The 26,228-nt window shown below is 38.0% G+C and overlaps 1 protein-coding gene across 2 annotated transcripts; it reads left to right on the top strand.

The window, feature by feature from the left end:
• Positions 1–678: 678 nt before the first annotated feature.
• Positions 679–24,612, top strand: LOC103992360 (regulator of nonsense transcripts UPF2). 2 transcript variants are annotated; one of them, XM_009412024.3, is made up of 18 exons: positions 679–926; positions 1,034–1,152; positions 1,403–1,469; positions 2,692–2,779; positions 4,638–4,840; positions 5,683–6,027; positions 6,360–6,464; positions 6,596–6,723; positions 9,437–9,613; positions 9,794–9,875; positions 10,893–11,171; positions 11,260–11,457; positions 12,810–12,911; positions 16,276–16,527; positions 16,616–16,834; positions 20,104–20,274; positions 22,629–22,814; positions 23,133–24,612. In XM_009412024.3, the coding sequence occupies exons 3-18, from the start codon at positions 1,407–1,409 to the stop codon at positions 24,111–24,113; spliced, it is 3,579 nt and encodes a 1,192-aa protein (XP_009410299.2). In that variant the 5' UTR covers positions 679–926; positions 1,034–1,152; positions 1,403–1,406; the 3' UTR covers positions 24,114–24,612. The 2 variants fall into 2 exon arrangements, with proteins under 2 accessions (XP_009410299.2, XP_009410300.2); XM_009412025.3 differs by lacking the exon at positions 1,034–1,152.
• The last annotated feature ends 1,616 nt before the right edge of the window (positions 24,613–26,228 follow it).

Genomic DNA, 26,228 nt, shown 5'->3' with positions numbered 1-26,228 from the left:
ATGATGGAAAATCGATATGCACCCAATTTTAATTAATTTTTAAAATATGTTAAAAAATTATATGGAAAATTCAAGGATGTCATCATTTTTTTCCTCCAATAATAAATTATTATTTTTTAAAGAATAAATCATGAAGGCAAGATTTGACTGACTCAAAGTTTCTTCTATAAAACTATTTTATTATTCTCCCAAAGTTTAATTGATCAAAGAACTGCATGTATTTAAGAAAAAATTGTTCTTTATATATCTATTATTGTAAAATTTTGAAATAGAAATCTAGCAAATACAAATTTTAATAGAGTTTATATACTTCCAAATAGTATCCATTCAGAAATTTAATTAACTACTTCTAACTATAATTGTATCTGCCAACTTAAATTACAAAAAAAATAAAATCTTTACCTTCATAATGAATTTCTCAAAGACACTAATATCATTTAAAATATTAATTATAATGCCATATGTACATCTATATTATTTTATAAATACATATGTTAAAGTGAAAGTTTAGAGGGATACATATAACAATTACTAAAAACAGAGGGGTCTATACACAATTCTGCTAAAGACACTTAACAAACTGTGTGTACTGAAATGGACGGTCAAGATCGTTTCTTGAGACGAGATCGGTGTCAAGATTTAGGCTTCGTCGCCATTCAGGAGCAATATGACGGTGGAGCGACGATAACAATTGGGGATCGCGTTATAATGGCGGGGATGTGTTAAGGTTCCATGTCCGATTGCTGGCTTCTCAAGTTGCGAGAGGTTTCGCAGGCAAGAAGGCGAAAGCCGAGGCCCTAAGGAGTGGGATCGCGCTAGGGCTTAGTGGTGCTCCTCTCGTCGCTCACGCGCTTCGATTCTCTTCCTCTTCGTGCGGTCCTCTGAGTCTTCCTCTCCCTCGCCGGCGAACGCCGCAGCCGCCGGAGGTATCCGTCTTCCTCCTTCTCTTCCTTTTTTCCTTCTTTTTCGGCTCCACATCCCTCTGCGCTCCTCAGTCCCCTCTTCTCTCTGTTTCTTGATAATCTAAAAATAGGGATCGAGCTAGGGTTTCGTCGTACTCCTCCGATCGCACACGCGGCAGTTCTCTTTTCCCCGTCGTCCGGTTGGCGGAGTCTTCCTCTTCCTTTCTGGAGCACGCTGCAGCCGTTGGAGGTACCTCGTCCTCTTTGCCTTCTTTTCCGTCACCTGCCATCTTGATTCCCCGCTCCTCCTCTTCGTCCTTCTCTCTCCATTCTTTTCCGCCGCCACCGCCCTCCTCTTTCCCTTATCCTCCTCCTTTTCCGCCACCAAATTACTATTTCTTGAATAGCAATCTATGTTTGCTAATTGTTCTTTTGTTTGTTATTTTTAATTTTGTTTATTAATGAATTTTTCATCTCTCAATTGCAAATGCATTTTCTAGAGAAATGGAACACGCAGAAGATGAGTGCCGTGTGGGTGGCGAGCATCATGGTAAACAGGACGATGAGGTATAATTTTTAATATCTGATCGCTGATATCTTCTATCACTAATGCAGGGGTTAAATCAAGTCTCATGTCTACCTCCTTATATTTTGCTTCATCTGGTGTCTAAAGCTTATTTATCATTAAATCAGGCAATTGCTGTAGGTACCATTTTCTTAAGTCAGTAACCAATTTGTAAGAAGTGTGATGCATATATCTATACTTCTGGACAGAAAGTTGATAATGAGGTAGCATTAGTTTCCAAAATTTTTAATGTTCGCGTGTCAAGTATTATATCTGATAGAGTTTCTGTTGTTGATTTGCTTTTATCATAGTTTTCTTTGTTATTATCATTCCATGTTCCACTTCCGTCTTGGTCTTGGGTTTAAGCTAGATTGAAATGTTTTGGCAGTTTAGTGATTTTGGTTTGGGGCCTATCACAAGTTTAAAAAATGATTGTAAAAAGAATTTAGATAACTTATGATTGAAGGAGGATTTGAGAAAAAAACCAATGGAGGAGGCGATAGGATGCAACTCTTTGATATTATCCATGATTGACGATGAATTAGATAATATATGGATGAAGGCAGAAAAGCCATTTCAAATCATTTTGATCTGTGATTTGGGAGACCTGTCCATTATTTTTAGTACAGTCTTATAATCATGCCAGTAGGTAGTGAACTTTGTGGGTTTCATGACAGTTGATTGACCAAAGAATTGTATGCTAAAACACTTTGATCTGGGACATGTTTGGCATATCTTGTTTCAGTTCTTTCTCTCTCAATGGCAACCTCATCAAGGGTGCATTATATTTCATACCTAAGTCTATACTCTTCTAAGGGTCCTTGCTCAGTGGGAGCATTGTTTAATGTAATTTGCTGTACTAGTCTTTGTGCTGATGGCATCTGAAATGGTGAAGAAGTTCAAGAAGATAGGTCTTCCATGAATGTCACTGACATTGAATTTATTCAGAAATGTTTCTATACATATTATGGATGGGCTTGGCACAGCATAGTAAGGTACAGGTACTCTTTCGGTGCTCGACTTATCTCATAGAATACATGATAACTTGGCCTTCAAGTTCTCATATGAGATACGTAAATTTGTTATCAGTCATGATATTGCAGATATTGTTCTCTACTTTTGTTTTTCTGGACCTACATGGTTGATCCATAATCTAATACTCATTTGATAAGAGCTTTTACCCTTATATCAAGCTTTCAGTATCTTGTATTTTTTTCTCTACAGGAAAGCATTGCACGCCTTGAGGAACATCGAAAATCAATTGATGCAAAAATAGCTCTCCGTCATAGTAATCTGAATCCTGAAAGACCAGGTATGCATGTAACAGAACACATACTCTTTTAAGTATTCTTTTGTTCCTCGAATATAATGGATAGAATTTTACATTATCGGGAATGTGAACTTAATTTTTAATTGCTTGATAAGCCACTTATTTCAAATATCAATATACTTATCTTTTTCTCTTCAGAAATTAGATGTCCACTTTCGAATAATGATCACAGAGGCCAATACTATAATTAGGTTTTCATGGTAAATTGGTAAGCAAGACTTGATGAAGGCTCTGTTTAGGTTCATTTACAAACAAATTAAGCTGATTATTGAATTGAAACTTGGATTAAAACCAACCGTGGTTGAATGACATCAGTTCCTAACTATAATTTAAAGGTTCGCTTTGGAACACATTGCTTGAGCCTGAGTTGATCGTACTGAACGTTTGCAGCCTTACTAATGGATAATATAGTTGTAGGATATAATTTTTGATCGTACTGAACGTTTGCAGTTGTGGTGGGTTAATTGCTGCCTATTCCTCCTAAATGGGTTAAATTGTTTTGAAGTTGTTTGAAGCTATAGTGATAAACATTGATTTTTGCCATTAGATCTAATGCTTCTCAGTGCAAACAGAAGTCTTCTCAAGTTATGAATGGTAATGTGGCCTACTTCTTAGGTAGGACAAGTTCGGACCCAAACTCAATCCGATTTGGTCATCGTAGAGGGAAGTGGTTGGAGCAGCACTGTCCTCCTGCTACCATTTTAATCTTTGAAGATTTCCAGAAGTTTCTAATGGCTCGTTGATATCATCTTAAATCTGTCCAATTATAGAAAAATAATATTCACTATATATGAAAACAAAAAGGGTGGTTCAATTCATGAGGTTTTCACCAATGTGGCGTTCAGGGAAGATCCATGTAAGAAGTCTTGTCAAACTTTGATTACCAAAATTGCATAAAGCAATCCTACTGTGGTGCTAAAGCTTGTTGTCTTCAGAGCACTATGATGGAAAGCTAGTTAATTGGTCTTTAGAGAAAATAACAGACAACATAAGAATAGATAAGGAAGGGGAGAGAGAGATGAGATCACAAGAAGTTAAGTAGAAGAAAAATGAGAATAGAGAAGTTAAGGAAACGGTGCAGGGGTGGCATCAAGTTGAGGTTTTTTGGGGTATCTCACTTGCTTGACCTGCTTTAGTCATTAGAAGTCATTAGAGTCTTACTCAATATCCATTAGGACTATAGGACCGTTAAGGAAACAAAGATCTAAAAGTCCTCTATAGTGCTGTTATTGTAGCTGATCACTTAATAGTGCTGCTTTTCAAGCTTCAGCAGTATGAACTGTAACTATGATGCGTAACAAGTTAGACTTGACTAAGCATTTATATTTTGAACTCCAACTTTATTGCAAACTCAGACACATTAGGCTTAAAAAATATAAAATACTCAATCCTGAACTCAAAGAACACAGCAAGGTCAATCTATATGCTAGACTCTAGTGGCCCATGTAGAGTTGACTAATTCAGGCCCTATGCTTGGGCCTTCTAGTATTCCCTTTGGATATGTATGTTTTTGGTCTTTATCCGGCAGCAGGGCTTGAATCTTCTAGGTACACTGTCTTTGATACTGTTTTTTGGTCCAAATTTTTATCCTAAAAGCTGATGACTTTTTGACCTATAATTGATTAGAAAAACTAGTTCTCTGTGATGCTGTGGACCTTTTAGGCTGATATATTTGGGTTAAGTGCCAAGGTACGCCTTTGAGCTATACCACTACATGATATATCAGGTGACATACTAGTTTTGTTTGGGAAATTCAATTATATTGAAGTATCAAACATGTCATATTTAGCATTGTTTCGATAATTTCTATCACAGTAGTGCTTATGGTATTTTGTTCCAGATTCTGGTTTTCTCAGGACACTGGACTCCAGTATCAGACGTAATACTGCAGTTATTAAAAAGCTTAAACAGATAAATGATGAGCAAAGAGAAGGCTTGTTGGATGAGCTAAGAAGTGTTAACTTGAGCAAATTCGTTAGTGAAGCTGTTGCTGCTATTTGCGATGCCAAGCTTAGAGCTTCAGACATTCAGGCAGCTGTGCAGGTACATTTTGAGTAGTGTGCACGTACTTGTATTTGTTAAGCTAATTGCCACGTATGTAACTTAGGGTCTCTTAGTGCATGTTAAAATACATTGTTGTGCATTTATTGAGTGACTTGTTTGTTTCAACTTCTATTAATGTATAAATTTGGTTTTTTATGAGACAAAAAATCATAGTCCCAGTTGTATAAGGAGTAATTTACTAGGGCAATGTTAAATGCTGATATTGGTAATGGATTTAATCTTTTACTTGTATAAATCTTATGTAGCTTAGATTCTATAATATGCTGTGTTATTCTGATTGAATGGTTGCACTGTTAGTTTCCACTATAATGGATGCATTTGTATAAATTTGTTTAAATAATTTGCAGTTGATCTTTTTTTCTTTTTTTTTTCTCTCTTCGTGAACTGTTCTTTGAGCTCTTGGTCATGTGTGTCAGTCTTTAATTTGATTATTATTGTCTTCTTATGCTTTGAGTCACTGCTTTTTATTATTTGAGATTTGTTCCTTGACCTTGAGGTAATTTCAGAAATACAAACACTGAAAAAAATTTGGAGTGAGGGTGGGGATAATGGTCATTTAGGATTTCTACTTTTCTTGTTAATTAAATTGTTATTGCTCTTTGTTATCTTGTCAGCTTTAAGAAATCACTGTAAATCATGTAATGCTGTGCTGTTTAGAAGTTTACATTTTTGTGCTCATTTGGTACTTAGCATCAGAATTTTATTATTGTTCAGCCTTTTGGGGCAAATGAATCAGATTTAAGCAGGTGTCTTGTGATGAAACACAATTGAAGGCCTTGCTTGTTTCCCTAATCTCATTCTGGATACCATTTATTTTGTAGGTTTGCTCTTTGCTTCATCAGAGATACAAAGACTTCTCACCTTCCCTTGTTCAGGGCCTTTTAAAAGTTTTTTTTCCTGGAAAATGTGGAGATGAATTAGATGTTGATAAAAGCCTGAGGGCAATTAAGAAGCGGAGTACTCTGAAGCTTCTTATGGAACTCTATTTTGTTGGCGTGATTGATGATTGCAGCATACTTGTAAACATTGTAAAGGATCTTACTACCTTGGATCATTTGAAGGATAGGGAGGTGACACAGACAAATTTGTCCCTTCTCACAAGTTTTGCCCGACAAGGAAGATTCTTTTTAGGCCTTCAGCAACCTGGACAAGAAATTTATGATGAGGTATGCTGTAACTTTGGATGTTTCCATTTGTTTGTCATATTCTGTTGTATGATTCTTGTCACATTCTATGACAAAATTATGTGTGAATTTCAGACTTTCTGCTGAATAATGTGTTTGTTACCTTTGATGAGGGTTTTTTATGCTTTAATAGACTGCATGCTATTGCTATATGAAGTGTGCATCACTATGATGGGATTCCTTGATAGCTCAGTAGGGTTTCCACTTAAAGTATTACGTTGATTATACGGTCGCATCTAAAATTTGTCTATCATAATCCTCATGCAATGCTCCTTGCTTTTCAAACAAGTAACCTTCTGTCAGGTCTGCTGCAGTTCTTTAAAGGCCTTAATGTCACCGCGGATCAGAAGAAGTTTTTTAAGAAAGCATTGCACTCGTATTATGACGCTGTCACTGAATTACTTCTTTCTGAACATAATGTAAGCTTGTTTAGTGAGAAGTATTATTTTGTACATTTATTCTTTTTTGTTATGATTTATCTATTATTCTGATTTTTATGAATATATTTTCACTTCATGTTTGTATTATTTGCTGTTAAATTTTGTTGCAGTCACTTCGGCTAATGGAACTTGAGAATGCAAAGGTATTAAGCGCTAAGGGGGAGCTTAGCGATGAGAATGCTGCTTCCTATGAGAAGCTTCGGAAGTCTTTCGATCACTTGCTTCGTGGTGTCTCTTCGTAAGACTTCTTCCTGATAATATACTTGTGTTTTGAGCAATCATAAATTAGTATGAATTTTCTTTTTCTCTTGTTATATTAATAGCAGTGTGTCAGTAATATGTGCTTGTATCACTTTTTATGCTCTTTGGCCTGTGTGGAGATATTTTTGTCGTGCTAACATGCGTTGAGATTACTTAGATTCAGACAACTGGTGTTTGGATCATAACCGGTTTTAATAAGCAACACATTTTAGATCTGTAAAGCATGAAAAATATTAAGCTGATAAAGCATAAGAAACTAAACCACATTACACCATCTAGGTTTTGATTGACATTTATTTAGCTTAATTATTTTATGATGTAATAAAATCCAGAACAAACACTAACCTTCTTTTGTGGTATACCTAACTATCTAATATGTTAAGACATTTTGCTTGGTTAAGTCTTGATCTAACAAGCTTTTAAATTAGTGTGAAATAGGGGGGGTGAATTTGTGGGGTTTGGTTGGGTTGGGCTGGGTTTGGATGTGATTTTATTGTTATATAGGGCTGACTTAATATTATCTTTACCCATGCACATGGCTGAGGAAATACAAGGGTATGAACAAGTGCTGCACTCCAGAGAGGTCATAGTGTTGAAGGCCAAAGGATGGCCAGCAGCTCAAGATTTGTTGACTTTGGCTCAACACATCACTAGTTGGTTAGGTTGAATCGAAATAAGTCAGGTTGGGTTTTATGGATCAAGATGTGTGCTGCATTATTCTTCAAGCAAAGAAAATAGGTTGGTTGGATTTATCATTCTGTCAAGGAAACATATGCTTGACTCAAAGTTGATCTGAGTCAATAGCATATCAAGATCTCGACTCTGATTCCACCTCTGAAGCCATTGGTTTTATATGAACATGGTCAGGATTCCGACCCCTAATTTCAGACTGCGCAAATCATTTTAACTTTATATGAACACAATTAATTTTTTTTAAATAAATGGTCTTATTTTCAGTGGATATATCCAGAAAGTTTAGCCATAATATCACTCGTTCTTGATCCTTTAGCTACAACTTATCAGAAATTTCTGTAGGGCCTAGGAGCCTCACCCATTGAGTCAAAATCTATTATTTTGAAAGGTATTGTTGCACACTGCAAATCTTTTCTGTAGATGCCAACGAAGGTTTAGGTTGATTTTTGGCTGCCTGCGTCAACTGTATCAACATTACCCTGTGCTGTTACAGCAATTCTTGGTTCTGAATCTTCTGATCATATTAAAATTTGCAATTTAAGTGAAAGATAATACTTTATTTATTGTTGGCAAAAGATTGGTAACTACAGTGGCCAAAGTACTTGAAAAGATAAAAAAGAATAAGTAAAAGAATTAGAAAAGGTAATTGGTAAGACTATTTAAGCTACCAAAAAGATTATTCTATTAACATAGGAAGGTAATCATAGTGGTTTGTGCTTGTATACTTTTTCCTTGCCGAACATACACCAAAACTAAAATATTAGTTTTACGTATTGTTTCCAAATGTTTCTTTGCAGTAACTTGTTTTAATGGATTCATAAAAATTTTTACTCTAGACTGTGAAAAGAATAAAGCTAAATTCTTGCTAAAAATAATATAGTCAAAATATTAGTTTTGTTGTTGTAAGGAAACAGTTTTCATGTTAAAGATAAATTCAAATGTTTTCTTGCAGCAAGGAAACCGTTTTCATGGAACTAAAATTCCTACTCTGAATCATAAAAGAAAAATCGAATTTAAAATTTTGCCTTAGTTATAAAATCACATTGTCAACAGCCACCGTAGTGTGGTACTGTGATGTACTGCAAGTATGAGGGTTCCTGGAGGGAATCTTATTTTGTTGGCTTTTAGTAAAAGAAGAGGTAAGATGGGAATTCTTAAATGAGCTCTGAGATGTGACAGAGGCATGTAGCTGTCTGACTGGTTTTGGAGTGACACCATTGGATTTCAATCAAAACTTCAGTCAATGTTTTGCTCAAATCAGGCAAATCTTATTTGATTGAGGGGATCTGGTTCCATTTGACTTTAAAGGAGACACTAGGTTGTTAGGCTTTTTTTTAATGATTTTGTTGCACCTTCCATGGATTCTTTGGGTCTATAACCAACTCACATAGTATGTAGAAGTGCAAGTATAATGATGATAATGATGGTGATGTCAATTGGTTAAAGATTGGTATGATTTAGCAACAGTAAGGATTGTGACAAGGTCCCCCAAATTTGCCTATCTGTCGTGCAAACCTAACCCAATGCATCAGTAGTCTTCTGGTACTCTTTATGATGTTGCAATTTGTGGTCTTAGCCCAATTCAGATTTTTGAATGCAAAGGCTCAAAATATCACCAGGGTTGTTAGGCTCATTGTGTAGGGCCCCAGTCTCCTCTATTTCGAACATGGATTATGATGACTATGTCACATGGATGCACGTTAATGTTGGATTGTCCATAAAAATCATTAGATGATTGATTCATATATACTAGTGCTTTTGGAATAATCTTTCCAAATAGGCTTCGCTGACATAAAAAGCCAGTATTGCCGAGATTACAAACATAGTTGCTGTTTACACCGAAATGTCTTTTAAATTGTATGCTTGAATGTCAGTATGTATTTTAGCTATTGTCTGTCATTTCATTGGAACCTATTCTTGATTACCTATGCTGTGCATTTCCAAATTAGCTTCTTATATTTGTTCATTCACATTCTTACCTGCTTCTTCTTGTACAGTTTAGCTGAAGCCATTGACATGCAACCTCCTGTAATGCCAGATGATGGGCATGCAACTCGAGTTACAACAGGAGTTGATGCATCGTCTTCTGTTTCTGCCAAAGAAACATCTGTTCTTGAACCTGTATGGGATGATGAAGATACACGAGCATTTTATGAATCATTACCTGATCTCAGGTTTGTTAGGCAGTAAATTTTTTGTAGTACTTCTAATAAAATTTCTGAAACTACTGCATAGAAGTTTAACTGTATTGCATTCTGGGTACCGTATACTATTTGTTGTCTGGATACCTTGATTTTATGATTGCTTTTTTATGGTTGCTTGTAAATCTAAATTAACTCTCCATTACTGAGCAGAGCGTTTGTTCCTGCTGTTTTACTTGGAGAAGCTGAACCAAAGTTGAATGAACAACAACTGAAAGCACATGATCAACAAAATGTAAGGATGCAATGGACTCATTTTTTTTGTTATTGGATTTATCTTGTTGGAATCTTCCTGAAAGCTTCATAGAAGCATGCAGTGTTTGCAGAAATAGTGATTGTTGTTGTTGAAAGGAGAAAACAATAAAAAGTGCATATTCTGCTGCTTATTCCAACCACTGCTGGTCCCTGCCAGCTGGATAAGCACACAATGGTGCTAACCAGTGTATGTTTATGCTTTGGAACATGATGATGGATGTGACATAGATGAGTTTTCTACTAAAGTAGATCCAAGTGCAATGGACAAATATAAATGTGGTGCATTAAACCTAACTTAAAGAGGGAAAATTAGACACTGCATGCACCGTACTATATGCAGTCTAATGGTGGACAAGGAGATGAGGTACAAATTTGCACATATAAAACCAAGCGATTTCTCAAGTCCTACTCTGAACATTTCAAGCTAGCTGAAATATATGATGGCTAGACTGTTGCATATAAGCTAATTCTTCTATATCTACCACCTTAGCTTCAAATTACACATTTGTAGGGATGAAAGAGGAATATGTCAACAGGGTTTTCCATTAATTTTTGTCATATTTTCCTTCTGGAGACTACTTTAAGTGGGATATTGTTTAACGCAATTTCCTCCAGGTTTTTTTTAATATGAAAATCGTCACTTTTTTTGTATTGGTTAATTCTCTTGGAGTCATCCACGGGAATTATGTGTTGCACGTAGTAAACTGAATGACATACTATTCACCTTCACACCTTGACAGCAATGAATGCTTTTTGGTGTGTTTGACAGTTTGAATTATAAAATTTGAAGGTCAAATTGTGTTCTTTGTTCTCTTATGATTCTTTCATTGCATTGCTTCCATCAGTTTCTTGTTCTCAAACTCTGCAGGCATATTATTTCTTAGGCACCAAGATACTCCTTAGACATCCTTTTGTTATACACCTCTTAGCTCATTAAATCATTGTGGTCCTTGTTGTTCTTTTGTGAGTTTAATTTTGAACTATTCTGATATTTAAGGAAACTACATTGGAGCCAGACAATGACGTGCAAGATACTGCTGAGACCTGTGCTGATTCAGAATTTTCACCAGAGTGTAGAACAGATGAAAAGGGAAAGGATAAAGATGACAAAGATAAAGAAAGAATCAGAGATTCTGAAAAGGAAAAATCTAAAGAGGACACTGAACGGAAAGATGGGGAGAAGGATAAGATCAAAGGCCTTGATGGAACAAGCTTGGACAGTCTACTACAGAGGCTTCCAGGCTGTGTAAGCCGTGATCTTATTGATCAGTTGACGGTAATTACCATGTGTTTTCTTGTGTGTAATGTTTTATTCTGTGTGAAACTTGAACTAATCAATATGTTATCTAATGACCTTTCCTCAGGTAGAATTTTGCTACTTAAATTCAAAGGCAAATAGAAAGAAACTAGTCCGTGCCTTGTTCAATGTCCCAAGGACCTCCTTAGAGTTATTGCCATACTATTCTCGTATGGTGGCAACATTGTCAACTTGTATGAAAGATGTCCCAACAATGCTTTTATCGATGTTGGAAGAGGAATTCAACTTTTTGATAAATAAGAAGGTACATTTAATATTCCTCTTACTGTTGACTCTTGATTCTTGTTATTGAGATAACTTCAGTTTGTGGTTTGATGCAGTCACAAAACAAGGTTACTTAAGCACTTATAATATTAAGTGTCATATCCAAAAGAAGCAGGATTAGGTGCTTTGGTAGTTGGATCAATTGGTTTGTAATATGATAAGATATATTTGAATGTAGTTATTGTTATGCTTGATGCATTAGCTCCTCATAGCAGTGCAGATAGTTTTAGAATGTGTTGGTGATAATACCACAATTTGTTATTACCAAGTCCGTACTTAGGTTATGGTAAAACACGAGGACTTGAAGTCCATCTTAAGTTGCACATTACACAATCATCTTTTTTTTTATTGGAATATGAAGTTTGCCAATGTTATCTACTTGAACTTTGATAGGCTCATCAATATGGTTGCAGCATTATTTGTAAGCTAAGTTCTGTAGCATTGTGGTGTACTTCACTAATGCTAATGCATTTTATGAATTTGTGTATAACTTCACACGGTTTATGACATGTTGATTGCTTAAAAATAAATAGATTGCCTAAGAATAGAATCCCACTTAGGCAGCCTCTGCCATAATTGTTCCTAAGATTCTCGAACTCACCTTTTTATCCCACTGCCTCGATGCTGCTGTGCTACTGCTGCTGCTCTACACAGTCCTGGCTGCACTGTTGTGTGTGAGAGAAGAGGGAGAGTTGAAATGGGGGAGAAAGGAAGCAAGCCTCATAACTCACATGATATATTCTATTGCGGATCACATGATGTGGAATTCAATAGTACTCTTGAGTGAAGATTCTGTAGTGAATATTTAATGATCTTATCTGTATCTCAATTGTCAACTGATGAGCAGACAAGAAAAGAGGAGAATAAAGAGAAAAGTAGAAGTGGATACACAAATGTTTAACAAATTAGATACTTTTAATAGTTTTTCTGATAAATTTAAAATACAGTTATTTTATGTTAGTTATGAAGCAGATGTGTCTTTATAATTTAAAATTGTTATAAAAACTAGAATATTTAAGATGCTAGTTCATAGTTAATCTAAACTTGACTATTGTTTGTATATTCATGTCCTCCATATCCATGTTTTAAATTGGACCCTTTGACTATATCCTATATCTTAATTGGAGAAACAACCTTCTCAGACACAAAAAATTTACGCTGTACTTGGCATCCATAATCAGTTCAAAGCAACAGAACTGGATCTATCCGCTTGATTACTTTGCACTGTGGCATTAGAGCTCATAGATCGACAAGATTCTTAGTGATGTGGAGAACTATACAAGTGTTTTTTTGTTTCTGTTGTTGCCCTCATTCATGATTTCCTTCTTTCAGGATCAAACAAACATTGAAACAAAGATAAAGAACATTAGGTTTATTGGAGAGCTATGCAAGTTCAAAATTGCTTCTGCAGGTCTTGTTTTTAGTTGCTTGAAGGTATGCTGTGAAATCATCATCTGCAGTCTTAGTTACTATGAAGAACGAGATTGTATGTGTCATTTGTTTAAATTTTGGTTGCTAAAGATTTCTTAAGTTGTTCAACTATCTGCATCTTGCTTTAATATCAAGAGCAGTTAATTTAGATGTTCCTGTTTAGGTACACATTTTCCGGTAACATGGCTATTTTGTTGTAATCCTTCTCAACCCTTTTAACATCCTGCTTTATTGTAGCCTTATGTGTGAGTTACTTCAGAGCTTTCAGAAATTTTTTTGTTGTGTTTTGGCTTTGATTGTCATTTTATTGTATACATGAAAGCAGACTCAGTTCATTGACTGCAGTATGAAAGGAGAAACCACAGAAGCATATTACCTGAACTTGCACCTGCTTCTTGCACACTTTTCTCGTGTTATTTTTTCCAAGAATGCCACTCATGCATTTGACCAGCACCAACTCATATGCCAGCTTGCAAATTCAAAAACAGCGATATACTTATTAATGTTCTGTTAGAATCAAAGACACAAAACAGGTTTAAAATCTTGCACATTCTATTTCCTCAGAGTATATACATTTTGCAAATATGGCTTTTTACAAGGAATATTTTTTCCTATAAGTAGACTAGGTAGTGGAAGGCAAATGATCAATTTGAGATGGAAGAATAGATGTTAACGAGTCTTTCTTATATATAATTAGCAATTAAGACATTTGAGGCTATTTTTATGGGACTTATATGCCATTAGATTATCATTGTAAGGATTTTAACATACATCAATTGTCTAATCTTGGAAGGCAGACTTTGATTCTTTACTCGAAACAATGTGATCGACTTACGTCCAGTTTAAGCCCTGATCTTCATGGTGTATGACTTGCTATGCTTGGTCTAAGGTTATGCACACATTTGAAGTACTTAGTTCATTTTTCATTATCTTTAATGGTCAGTTTTGGTCACATGGTGTTTCTTTTTTGTTTTGGTGATAAAGCTGGAGTCATTTAGGGTTTTGATCATGGTTCATCTTACCGGTCCGTACCGATGTACCAACCAGCTATTGGTATGGTATGTGCCGAGCTGCACTGAGTCATATTGAGCATACCGACACATGATATATGGGAGCGTACCGATGTATTGTCCGTATTAGTCCCCTGTCAGATTGGTATGTACCACCCATATCGAGCGGTATGTTGCAGTACGGTGAATCTTGGTTTTGATAAAGCTTGCTTCAGAGTTAGCTGGTGTTCTCTGTTCAACCGTCTTTTATCTAATCTCTTTTGTCCATAAAGGGCTTAAGAGCTAGAGAACATAAAGGTGAAAACATAAATATGCTATTGGTTGGTTCTTTTTCAATATTGACCATGCAAAAGATATCTCTTTTAGGGTCCATATGTCGATGCCCAGGTTTCCTATTTGAAGCTATTTGGTCACAAATTCCAATAGCAAGTGGGACTCAAGCCGGGGTAAGAAGGAATAACACATAGGTGCATGCTTTTTCTTTTTAGCTGTTGTGACCTTTTGTTTTACATTGGGAGTGTGGGTGTTTGTATCACAAAGAAGGGTCATTAGCTGAAATCAGAACATCTATTTGATGCATTGGATTTATGTGTGTTTCATTTGGATGATGACCTAACATTTCACTTTCTTCTCTTCAGTAGTTCTGTGGCACGTAGAACACATGGGGATAGAGAGACCAACATAAAAATAAAAAAAATCAGGATATTAAAAAATTTAATGAACCAATATGCCCAACTATTTAAAGCATATTCTTATTTTTTGAAGGATACTAAGTTTCATGTGAAAAAAAAGTTTATTTAGTTCTGGTTCTAATAGATAAAAAAGCAAAAATAATGATCAAGACTTTATACTATAAAGTTTATAGGACAAAAAGTTGTAAATATATTTATTCACTTGAGAGATCAATAATTAAAAAATAAATATATAAGCAAGTTGCAAACTCATTGAGAACCGAAACCTAATGACCATAATTTATATGAGGTACCCAAAATATTTTGCAATTTACGAAAATTTAATAATTTATACAAAAAGGTGGGTTACATATAGAAGTTCCAGTTACAGCATCATGGCAAAGAAACTCTTTTATAGGAGGAACCACTAGATAAATCAAATTATTTATTTATCTTGACTCTCCTCCGAAAGGTTACATACATTGACCACTTCTAGACCCTGCATCAGTGGGGATCTTGTGCAAAGTGCCTGAAACTATTTTGCTTGGTACTGATGTGGTACCAAGATATTGCTTACAGAAAAAAGTTATCTATGTTTTCCCCAAAGTTTAATGTAAAAAAGTATCTTACAGAAAACATTTGGTCTCAAGATGCAGAGTGACATCCAATGGATGCTCGTTGGTTACTACTAGAACAGATACCATTTGCACAATTATCTAACAAATTAATTAAAGGAGTTTTATACAATTACAAGGGGTTGCGGACTTATACAAAATGCAAAAAAGGTATGCCTATCAGGGAGTGCTGTTTTGTCTCTTTTGACACCAAAGTGACATTTGATATATTGAGTTATTTTTGGTGAGTCATATGAGGTTTTATTTTTGTGGGGGATGCTTAATCCAATTGTACATTTCTTTTATCTTTGTTTAGGGATTTTCGGACTTGTTTGTAATTTGGTTTTTCAAATTAAGGTTTGGTCAGGTTGGAGTTTGATTATGATGTTTTAGGTTATTGTAATATATATTTTCAATTGAGTTTGTTTTATTTGAATTTTGTGTTGAGTTTAATTTGGTTCAAATTAGAGTTGGTATGGGTCAAATTTGGGTTTGATTGGGAGTCATTTTAGGCCAATTATGGAGTCAGTTTTAAGATGTTGTATCTGACACGGGAAGGAATTCCAGTGATCCATATTTGCTAGTTTGGTGGTTGATTGTCTGCTTTGAAGCTTGTTATTGGTTGTTTTTGAGTATCCCATTTGAGGAGGAAAATAAATGAAACCTCTCTTCTCTACGATTCCCAATCTGCTGACCAGCTATGTTGAGATTCCTATGTGGTGTCTAACTTGTGACATCTCTGATCAGGAGTATGCAGAAGATTTCAACTGGTTCAAGAAAACATGCTGGATATGTACATAGTATCTCAAACAATCTTTCTAGAAGATGCAGGGGACTGAAAAATAAGATTTTATTTTTCCTTGCACAATCTTTTGTTGGTAGTTGTCTTTAGTTAATTTTGTATCTTGAATCATGAAGTTTTGATGATTTGAGTTGCCATTGTTTCTATTTCTCTCTGTGCATTATTCATAGTACTCCAACTATTGTAACTTCAGCTTATCAGTAAATGGCATTTGTTCAAAAGCTTTGCATGACTTCCTCACAAACTAAGGTGCATTCTATTGTTATTCAGGCCTGTCTTGATGATTTCACCCATCATAATATTGATGTTGCTTGCAACCTTCTTGAGACATGTGGTCGGTTTTTGTACCGATCACCTGAAACTACCATACGCATGTCAAACATGTTAGAGATTTTGGTGCGATTGAAAAATGTCAAAAATCTGGATCCACGCCATAGTACTCTGGTAGAAAATGCCTATTACTTGTGCAAACCACCTGAACGTTCTGCACGAGTTACTAAAGTCCGTCCTCCGTTACATCAGGTTTGGCAATTTTGTACTATTTGAATTCTCTGCTTATTTCTTCATTTACTATGAACTAGCTATTTTGACATATATTTCTCTCTTACAGTATATCAGGAAACTAATTTTCTCAGATCTTGATAAGTCCACTGTTGAGCATGTTCTTCGGCAACTGCGGAAGCTACCTTGGTCTGAATGTGACTCGTATATCTTAAAGTGCTTTTTGAAGGTGCACAAGGGAAAATACAGCCAAGTGCATCTTATTGCTTTACTCACCGCAGGGCTTGCTCGTTACCATGATGAATTTGCGGTTGCACTTGTTGATGAGGTGAGTTTCTTAAGGACCTGAAATCATATAGCTGAAGAATCTATGGAAAAATATATATATAATTCTTTCTTAGATCCACTGTATTGCCTATACTCTTTTTAAAGCAGCTTTTCCTACTCAATTCTGAATGTCAACTGGATTATATTTGCATTACATGAAGCTGTTTAGATACTTGATTGTTTGGCTTTCATTTAGTTGCCATCTACTCTTTCAGTAACCTCATGCTTTCTCCGAGTTATCGAAAAGCTTAAACCTGTTCAATTCAAGGCATTTGCTATTGAAGCAATATAAATATTCACATCCATTAGAAGCAATATAAATAAGCAACATAACTAAAGAAAACTATCTTATAGTATTGATAGAAAAGGAAATGATAACATGTATGTCTTTATGCGTAGAGGCCAAAGTACCATTTAATCTAGTTAAAAATATAAATATTTTGCCTAGGTAAACTTCCTAATGGATTAAGAGAGAGACCATGGGTTTTGCTGATAATTTGTTTTTCTACAAGTAATTTAGAATGTTGCAATGTGAATAAATGAGTGAATGTGCCTTGTTTGATTGTTTTTGAGTGAGAAATAGAAACTCAGATAGGTATAGTGATTTCTATGCTTGATATAGAATGAAAATAGACTCTTGGGGGAATGGCTCTCTGAAAGGAAGATATGGGAATAGGGATCCATATGATTTTGAGATATGTGGGAGAGGTAATTGTTTGTCTTTTTTTTTGTCACATTAGTATATGTTATTTGGTACTGAAATAAGCGAGGTCGGGTTAAAACTTTGGTTCAAAATTAAGTTGGCAAACGAGTAAGCTAGTTCAATTGAACCAACTAACGTAGTTACCCTAACACCAACCCCATCCCCCTCGGTGTGCACCTAACCCAATGAAAGAAAACATAGGTGAAAGCGAAACTACGATCGAAATAAAGTTTCGATTTGAAAGTTTGATCGAAAAATATGTATCAGAAATGCGTTTAACTTAGAATGTGAGTTAGGGTAGTGAGCAACTAAATCAGTTAGTAATAGCAAGGAAAAGCATAAAGAGAAATGCAAACCAGATTTATAGTGGCTCGATCGTCTTGACCTACGTTCACTCTCGATTCCTCTTCCCTCGAGGCCATCGACTTTCACTATCGATCTTCTTTTCAATGGGCGAGGGTCAACTACCCTTGTTACAACTTTCTTCTTTTCACAGGCTTAGGAGAGAATCTTTACACATCTATTTTACAAGAAGACCTCACACCTTTAGAATGACTTCTAAACCAAAGGAAGAAGAGACTCAACACTTTTCAAGAAAGTTTACACTTAAAATCACAAGTGTTCGTGCTCTTTTCTTGCTTCATCAAGCAAGCATGGGTGGGGTATTTATAGACCCCAAGTGGCTTCAAAAATGAAGCTAAAAATTCAAATCTTCAGGTTTTCAAGGTACTGGCGGTACTACCGCCTGCGTCGGGCAGTACTACCGCCTGACAGAGCTAGGAACCTGGGCTCTTATGGTACCATCGCCTGCCTAGGTGGTACTATCGCCTAATAGCTTGGGAACTCGAGCTCTGGCGGTACCATCGCCTGCCTGGGCGGTACTATCGCTTGATAGCCTGGGAATCCGAGCTTTAGTAGTACCATCGCTCAGCCCAACCCCAAGTTATTGAATTGGCCTTCCAACAGTCTCAATTCAGCTTTGGTTGAGGTTTAATAAACTCCTAATCAAGTTAGCATGGTTACGCCCCAAAACCAACTTAATTAGATTCTAAATGACTTTGATCAAGACTCAACAACTCTAATTATAATCATAAAGCCTTCAACACGTTGTCTGGCATGTTATTTGTTTATCTGGCACTTCGTTCGAACCTCTGACGCATCGTCCTTTCCTTCGGCGTATTGCTCGATCCATTGGCATGTTGACCTCTCGCAACATTTGATCTTCTTGGTGTAATACTTGATCTTTCTGGCCCAATACCCGAACTCATGGCACGAAGTCCATCCTTCGGCACGTCGACCAATCCTCCGGCCCGACATCCAATCTTTGACGTAATGCTCTTCGGCCCAACATCTGATTCTCCTGCTTCAACGATTTGCCTTTCGATGGTTCAAGTCCATGATCGAAGTTTCTCCTGCGTCAATTATCTCAAATGCTTATTAGTCCATAAACTCATCAATTGATTTCATCATCAAAATTCAGGATTCAACAATTGTTTTATCCATTGCCCCTCCTTCCCCCATCTTCCTCCACAACCATCGGTTACTCCTCTTCTCAATTCCCACTTTAGAACTTTTTAGCGCTATATTGATCCACTCTTTAGAATTGTTTAGTATTGGTTAGAATTGTTTAGTATCATATTGATCCACTCTTTAGAACTGTTTAGCACTGGTTGGAAACTTGTTTAGCATAGGTCTCCATCATTTTTATTTTTGTGATCATATTTACTAATTGTAATATATTTTTTGAAATTTAATATTCAAGAGCGCCTCGCTTCGCTTGGGCCATCATTTAGCACTTCGGGTGTTTTGGGACCTTGGCGCCTAGCCCAACAATGTTTTTTAAAAATTAATATTTAAGAGTGTATTGCTTTGCTCGAGCGAGTGCATAGCGCTGTTTTAGGACCTTGGTGCCTAGCTCAACAACGCTTTTAAAGACACTGATCTAGGTAAATTTAAGATGGTTTAACATTACTGACATGGTCTGACAATTTTTCTTGGATTTTATCAATATTTATAGTAATGCATGTCTTTGTGCACATGAATATATTGCATATATATTTACATATACATACAGTCACATGTACATGTATGCATAAACATATACATACAAATACACACATACATATGCACATTCATGCTATATATATATATATATATATATATACACACACGTGTATATATCTATACACACTGTGCTTTTATTGTTTATATTAGCTAGTTAAAAAGGTTTATGTTACTTGTTTCTGTAAAAGACTTGCATTTTGGAATTGTTATCAATTGATTATAAATCAATTAATTTCGTGCTCTAAAGACAGTTCCATGAACATGACGATATCTTTTCTCTCTGGTTCTTTAGCACTTAGGTATCACCTAATGTGGGTGGGATCTTATTCTGCTTTCTGATTTATATAATTTTTTATGTATGTATGTGTGTGTGTGTGTGTGTATATATAGTAGCAGATATATGGAAGTCAACAATCTAATTTTTTATTCTTGATGTGATGCATTTTAATTAGCTTTGATGAATACTTTAGAAGTTGCTAACCATACTGTTTCAACTATTTTAGGTACTAGAGGAAATTAGATTGGGTTTGGAGTTGAATGATTATGAGATGCAGCAACGGCGGCTTGCACATATGAGGTTGCTAGGAGAGCTATACAATTATGAGCATATTGATTCTTCAGTAGTCTTTGAAACACTTTACTTGATTATTGTTTTTGGGCATGGAACACCAGAAGTAAGTATCATTATCAAAATTACTGTTTGGTTATTATGCTTTTTTACTATCTTTGCATTAAGATATCTAGTGATGTTTGTAGAAATTTTTTGGTAGAAAGATTGAGAAAGCATTTCTTGATAGATAAAAATATGAACATGGTCAACTGCTTGAATCATGAAATACATTTTGTTACTTTAAACAAAAATTGAATGCAACTAAGTTATAGAATAATTAACTCAGTTTTGATCAGTGATTGCAAAAGGCGCTCGGGCGAGGCGAGGCGAGGCCCGAGCGCCTCGCTAATGTCCCAGGCGGCGCGCTTCAAACAGGCGCCGCCTGGGCGCTCGCCCGAGCCCAGGCGCTGGGCGCTTCGGGCGAGCGCCTGGGTAAACCGAACCAGAATTTTAGGTCTGGTTCGGTCCTGGTTCGGTTGTTAGTTGGTTCAATCGAACCAACTAAACCGATATAACCCCAACCCTAACCCTAACCCTAACCCAACACTAACCTGCTGCCGATCCCGATCGCGATCTCGTCGCTCGCTGCCGCTGTCGCTGCTCGCGCCTCCTGCGAGCCTTCCCGCTGCTCGCGCCTCCCGCGAGCCCTCTCGTTGCTCGCGTCTCCTGCGAGCCCTCCCGCGAGGCTTCCCGCTGCTCGCGCCTCCCTCGAGCCCTCCCGCTGCTCACGCCTCCCGCGAGCCCTCTCGCCTCCTGCGAGCCCTCCCGCGAGCCTTCCCGCTGCTCGCGCCTCCCTCGAGGCCTCCCGCTGCTCGCGCCTTCCGCTCCCTTTCCCTTTCCCGCTACCGTTGCCGCTGCCGCCGCTCACCGCTCGCCGCTCGCCGCTGCTTCCTCGTTTCTCCATCAGCAGGTTTATACTGTTAATGTGATTATATTTATTAATTATATTATATATTTTTATATTTTTATTTAAAATTTTAAATAATTATATTTATTAATTATATTTTATATTTTTATATTTTAGCGTCTCGCTTCGCTCGGGCGAGCGCCTGGGCGAGCGCCTAGCGCCTCGGGCGTTTTTGGACCTTGGCGCCTTTTGACGCCTAGCGCTTTTTAAATCACTGGTTTTGATTGGGCCATGCTTGGGTTGGAAGAACTCGGAGACACTTTTATGTGGCTACTTGCAGCTACTAGTATACCAGCCCATTGGTGATTAAGAATTGGACAGGTTGGTTCAGGTTGTCTTTGTTTAGGGAGATTGATAAAAGAGGGAGGGCCTTGGCAAGGCTCCTTACTGTGGTTGTGATTGGGTCTATGTGAATTATATATAGAAAGAGTGAGGGGTGGTGTCCATCCAATTATACTTGCCATCATTCCTGCCACCAGCCATGGTAACTTGGAGACTTGAACAGCAATGTAGGTGGATGTTGAGATCCATCACGTGAAAGAAGGAATGGTCCTATTGGTGATTTAACTTTTTAAAGTCGTTTTTATGTGTAATGTTAAGGTTCTCCAACCTCTCAATATAGACCTACCAAAGTTTACATGTAGATATTTTGGCAGGACCTGTTTTGAAATTTTGTAGATTTTGATTATATCCCGGATTGGATCAAGGTGGTCCATCCTAGTTGTAGCAATATTAGTCATCGTGTAGCTGTTGGTAGGCTAACACCTTTTTATGCATCGTCTCACTTTTGATGCTACCTTTCTTTTGTTGATCATTGGAACTGAAGGTTGAAATAGACAATTTAATTGTGTTTGGAATTTAGACTCAAATTGTGCTGACTTCAATCTAGTTTACCTGACTTAACTAGCATAAGGCAATTCTGTCCACTATGATTGAGATTATCATTGTGACAACTGCCAGGTTTTCTAAGCCTATCCTGACCAAATGGCATAACAAGTAGGATGTAGAAGTCATTGTTCTGTCATTCATTTTGATGCATGTGACTGACTTGTATTTATTAAGCATAGCATGAATGCATGTCTCTAATATTTATGTTCAAAGAATGACTTTTATATAACATCTATTCTATTTGTGTGTGCAAATATATATATATATATATATATATATAGTACATTTTTCTTGATACAAACATATGGTATAATCTTGGTTATGAATTTGTGGTAGGTCCAGTAAGTTATATCTGTATTGTGAGTTACAAAATTCAAGACATTCAACTGTACTGTCAAATAATTCAAAGAAAAAAAACCAAGTTTGAAGATTGTTGTACTCTAATCACCGAGAAATACAGTGCATAAGTTGCACGAATCTGTTGCAGAAAGGCTTAAGATAACTTTTCCTACTTGTGGATGCATATGATACCTGGTTTTGCATCATCTTAGCATGTTAAACCTGCAGGATTCATTTTCGAAAAAAAATGGGGAGTTAGAGTCTTACTTCTTTTTTGTTGTCAGCAAGATGTCCTGGATCCACCAGAAGATTGTTTCCGGATCAGGTTGGTGATAACACTTCTTCAGACGTGTGGTCATTATTTTGATAGAGGTTCTTCGAAGAGAAAGCTTGACAGGTTCTTAGTATATTTCCAACAATATGTTCTCAGCAAAGGTCCAATACCACTTGATGTTGAGTTTGACATTCAGGTTAGTCAAGATGTCATTACTTAACAACTAGTCATTTATTTTGGGATAAGTGTTATGGATTTCTACCCTTTCAGAAGCCTTCATTGTATATCCTGTCAGGTTAATATTGAAGATATGCATAAGAAATTCAGACACTTTAAACTATGGGAAATTTGTCCATGAAAAAATGATGCACTACTGTTTCTCCTTCAGAAAATCTGGATAGTCACTAGCTCCACCACTAGCTCCTGATTAGTTCTTGCAGAGAGAGTGTTTATCTCGATTCCTCAGACGGCATAATTTAACAAACGATTCTTATTAACTTCGACATGCTTGCAGGATACTTTTGCAGATTTACGACCAAATATGACTAGGTACTCTTCAATTGAGGAAGTTAATGCAGCACTTCTTGAACTTGAGGAAAATGAGCGCACAGCCTCAACTGAGAAGACCAGCAATGATAAGCACTCAGATGGTGAATCTCAAAAAGGTCAATCTCATACAATGGCATCTACCATCACAGCCAATGGAAAAAGCACCACAAATGGAATTGAGGAGAATGGTAGGGTTCATGAAGAGGCTGGAGACAGTGAGAGTTACTCAGATAGTGGTAGTGTTTATCAGGAGGGGCATGAAGATGAGGAAGAGCCTTTGTATGAAGACAAATCAGATGATGGGTCAGACGGTGATGAGGATGATGATGATGACGAGGGTCCAGTTGGTTCTGATGAGGAAGACAGTGTTCTGGTCAGGCAGAAGATGGTGAAGGTTGATCCCAAGGAGGAAGAGGACTTTGAGCGGGAGATGAAGGCTCTGATGCAGGAGAGCTTGGAGTCACGCAAGCTAGAATTACGGTCTAGGCCTACCTTGAACATGATGATACCAATGAATGTTTTTGAAGGTTCCAAGGATCCAAGGTTTGTTGAAGGGGAGAGTGGCGAAGAAACAGTTGACGAGGAGGGTGGCAGTGGAGGACAGAACAGGGTGCGAGTAAAGGTGCTGATGAAGAGAGGGAACAAGCAGCAAACAAAGCAAATGTACATCCCTCGGGATTGCTCCCTTGTGCATAGCACAAAGCAGCAGGAGGCTGCCGAGGTTGAGGAGAAGCTGGAAATCAAGAAGAGGATCCTGGAGTACAATGAGAGGGAAGAGGAGGAACTAAGTGGTGCATCATCACAAGCTGGGAACTGGATGCCTGCTGGAAACAGTGGCAGCAATAGGCCTGCAGGCCGTGGAAATTGGGATGGCACGAGAACGGGTGGGCGACCACGGCAGAATTCTTCGAGCGGGTACTATCATAGTTATGGTAGGAGGAGATGAGTGGATGGTGTTGGTCTGGTTGATTTTACACAAGTGACCTTGGATGGTGAGTGAAGATGGGTAGGAGAAGATGAGTGGATGGTGGCAGTGCGATTGATCTTACACCAGGGTTCTTGGATGGTGAGCGAGTGAAGCTCGGCGCAGTCTTTGGTGTTCAATGAGGGTCTCCCAAATGCAAGCAAGGAAGCATGGGTCTGCATCTGACTCGATGCATGTAGATGTATAGGTGTGCTCGTGTATAAAGAAGGCGCTAGGATGATGCTGTCATGGAGTTTAATGGTTCTGCAGGTATATGGATATGTTTAAAAAAATTGATTCGAGTATGTGCTTGTGCTGTCATTTCCTTTTTCTTCTTTGTAGCGACTCTTGAAAGCTATTCTGTTTTTACCTCGCTTGCGTGCGGAAGTAAAAGCCAGAGTTATATTAATAGTTTTTGTTATTGTTGGAGGGGGATGTGTTATATGGAAGATAAAATAAAAGTTGAGATAAGTTGTTCAAAGGTTTGGATGCGTAGGATATGACTAACAACGACATTTGTGAATCATACATATATCAGGTTGCTGTAGTTAGAACAGTCATTATTTGATGTATTTTCAAAATTTTGTTTCTAGGATCAAAGCGTGCGTCGAAAGTGAAGGAAAAAAGCGGTGGCTTGAGTTGTTAAGAATCTTTTTAGGCTTTTATAGCCGCAAGCAGTAGTGGTTTACGGAGTTCATGCGTTGAATGCTGATGGAGGTAACATGTGGAAGGTTTAAATAAGTATTTTTAAGGTTTTTGAGTACTAATGCTAAAATTTGCATAATATGAAATATATGTTAGATAGTCGAAATATTTATTTCAATCAGAATTCGACACATGACAACTTACCTCACCTTAATGGTTTTTTTTAATAGTCGAAAGGTTTGAATGTTCTCATTCTTACCTCACCTGATTTGAGTTTTGGATCGCATTGGAGTTGGGTTGGACAAGCATTTCAAGTCGACTACTGACACTCTTTCCCTATGGAGCTCCATCGGATTCAACAAGGAGGCATTGAAAGAAGAATAAATGTGGATTAATCAAATCGGCAAATCCAACGTCAAACAAGCCAAGCTTCAGAAGAAGCTCCATCAAGCCCGATTGATCGTACATGGGACCCATCCATGATCATTACAAATCATTAAATCAAAAAACCACAAAAAGAACGATTCTACCCGACCCGCTAATGTATTTTTTAGTTCCGAGAACTCCTCCTTCCTTAATTCGATCAACTCCGCCGCAGTCTTCAGAGAGCGACGGCGACCACCAGAGCCGCAGATAGAGCGCCGATGGCGGCGAGTGGCGCCACCGCTCCGCTGTTCGACGAATCCGTCGTGGGGCTGTCTGCCTCCACCGGCGCTGCGGCAAGGGACGGCGCCGGGGGGCTGCCCAGGCTTGGAGCCTCAGCTTCCGAAATGCCATTGTCGTCCCGGTCGGCATCGGGGGCCAGCGCACCGGGGGCGGATGCGAAGGGCGACGACGCGGGAGAAGTGGCCATCGGAGTGGGAGCAACGGTGGAGGTAGCCTTCGTGGGGGCGGTGGCTGCAGAGACGGGGGCAGAGACTGAGGCGCTGGTGGGGGATTTCGCCGGAGAATGGGTCGGTGCCAAGGTGTCGGGCTCGGGCGCCGGGGCCTCGGCGGCTGCGGATGATCCCGCCGCGGCCAGGAGGACGACGACGAACGCGGTGGCGCGAAACATTTTCCGGCAAGATCGAGGAGAGACAGAGAGAGGAGGAAGGGAACGAGGGCTTGTGGGGTCGGGAATTGCCGCGATGGGTGGTTCGGAGGGGTTGATAGGATTCGATTTATATAGTGGTGGGGAGTTGGTCTGGGCGGAGGAGGAGGCGCGGGGTTGCCGGTGCGCCGGCAACGCGTCCATGGAGGTGGCGCGTTGCCGCTGTTTATACGGGCCTTAGGGAAGAACCGGAGCCGTTGATTACTTTTGCTAACCCTTTGATGGGTTCCACCGTGGGGTCGTCCTTCCATTGAACAACTTGGCTTACGAGCGTGTAACATTCGGTCAACCGACACCCACGTGTGACGTGAGAGAAGAACCCAGTTAACAAGGTGGCCAACCATGAAGTGAGTATAATATTC

The sequence above is a fragment of the Musa acuminata genome, chromosome BXJ1-7 (genome assembly GCF_036884655.1).
Source record: "Musa acuminata AAA Group cultivar baxijiao chromosome BXJ1-7, Cavendish_Baxijiao_AAA, whole genome shotgun sequence".
In the NCBI taxonomy this organism is placed as follows: domain Eukaryota; kingdom Viridiplantae; phylum Streptophyta; class Magnoliopsida; order Zingiberales; family Musaceae; genus Musa; species Musa acuminata.
Note: the sequence above shows the minus strand (reverse complement) of the source record. Positions and strands in the feature narration are given on the sequence as shown.

Excerpts from the sequence above, each read along its gene's own strand:
- LOC103992360 (XM_009412025.3), top strand. The coding sequence starts at position 1,407 with ATGGAACACGCAGAAGATGAGTGCCGTGTGGGTGGCGAGCATCATGGT. Across the intron at positions 4,841-5,682 it reads ACATTCAGGCAGCTGTGCAG|GTTTGCTCTTTGCTTCATCA; the intron begins GTACATTTTGAG and ends TTTATTTTGTAG. Across the intron at positions 20,275-22,628 it reads TTGGGCATGGAACACCAGAA|CAAGATGTCCTGGATCCACC; the intron begins GTAAGTATCATT and ends TTTTGTTGTCAG.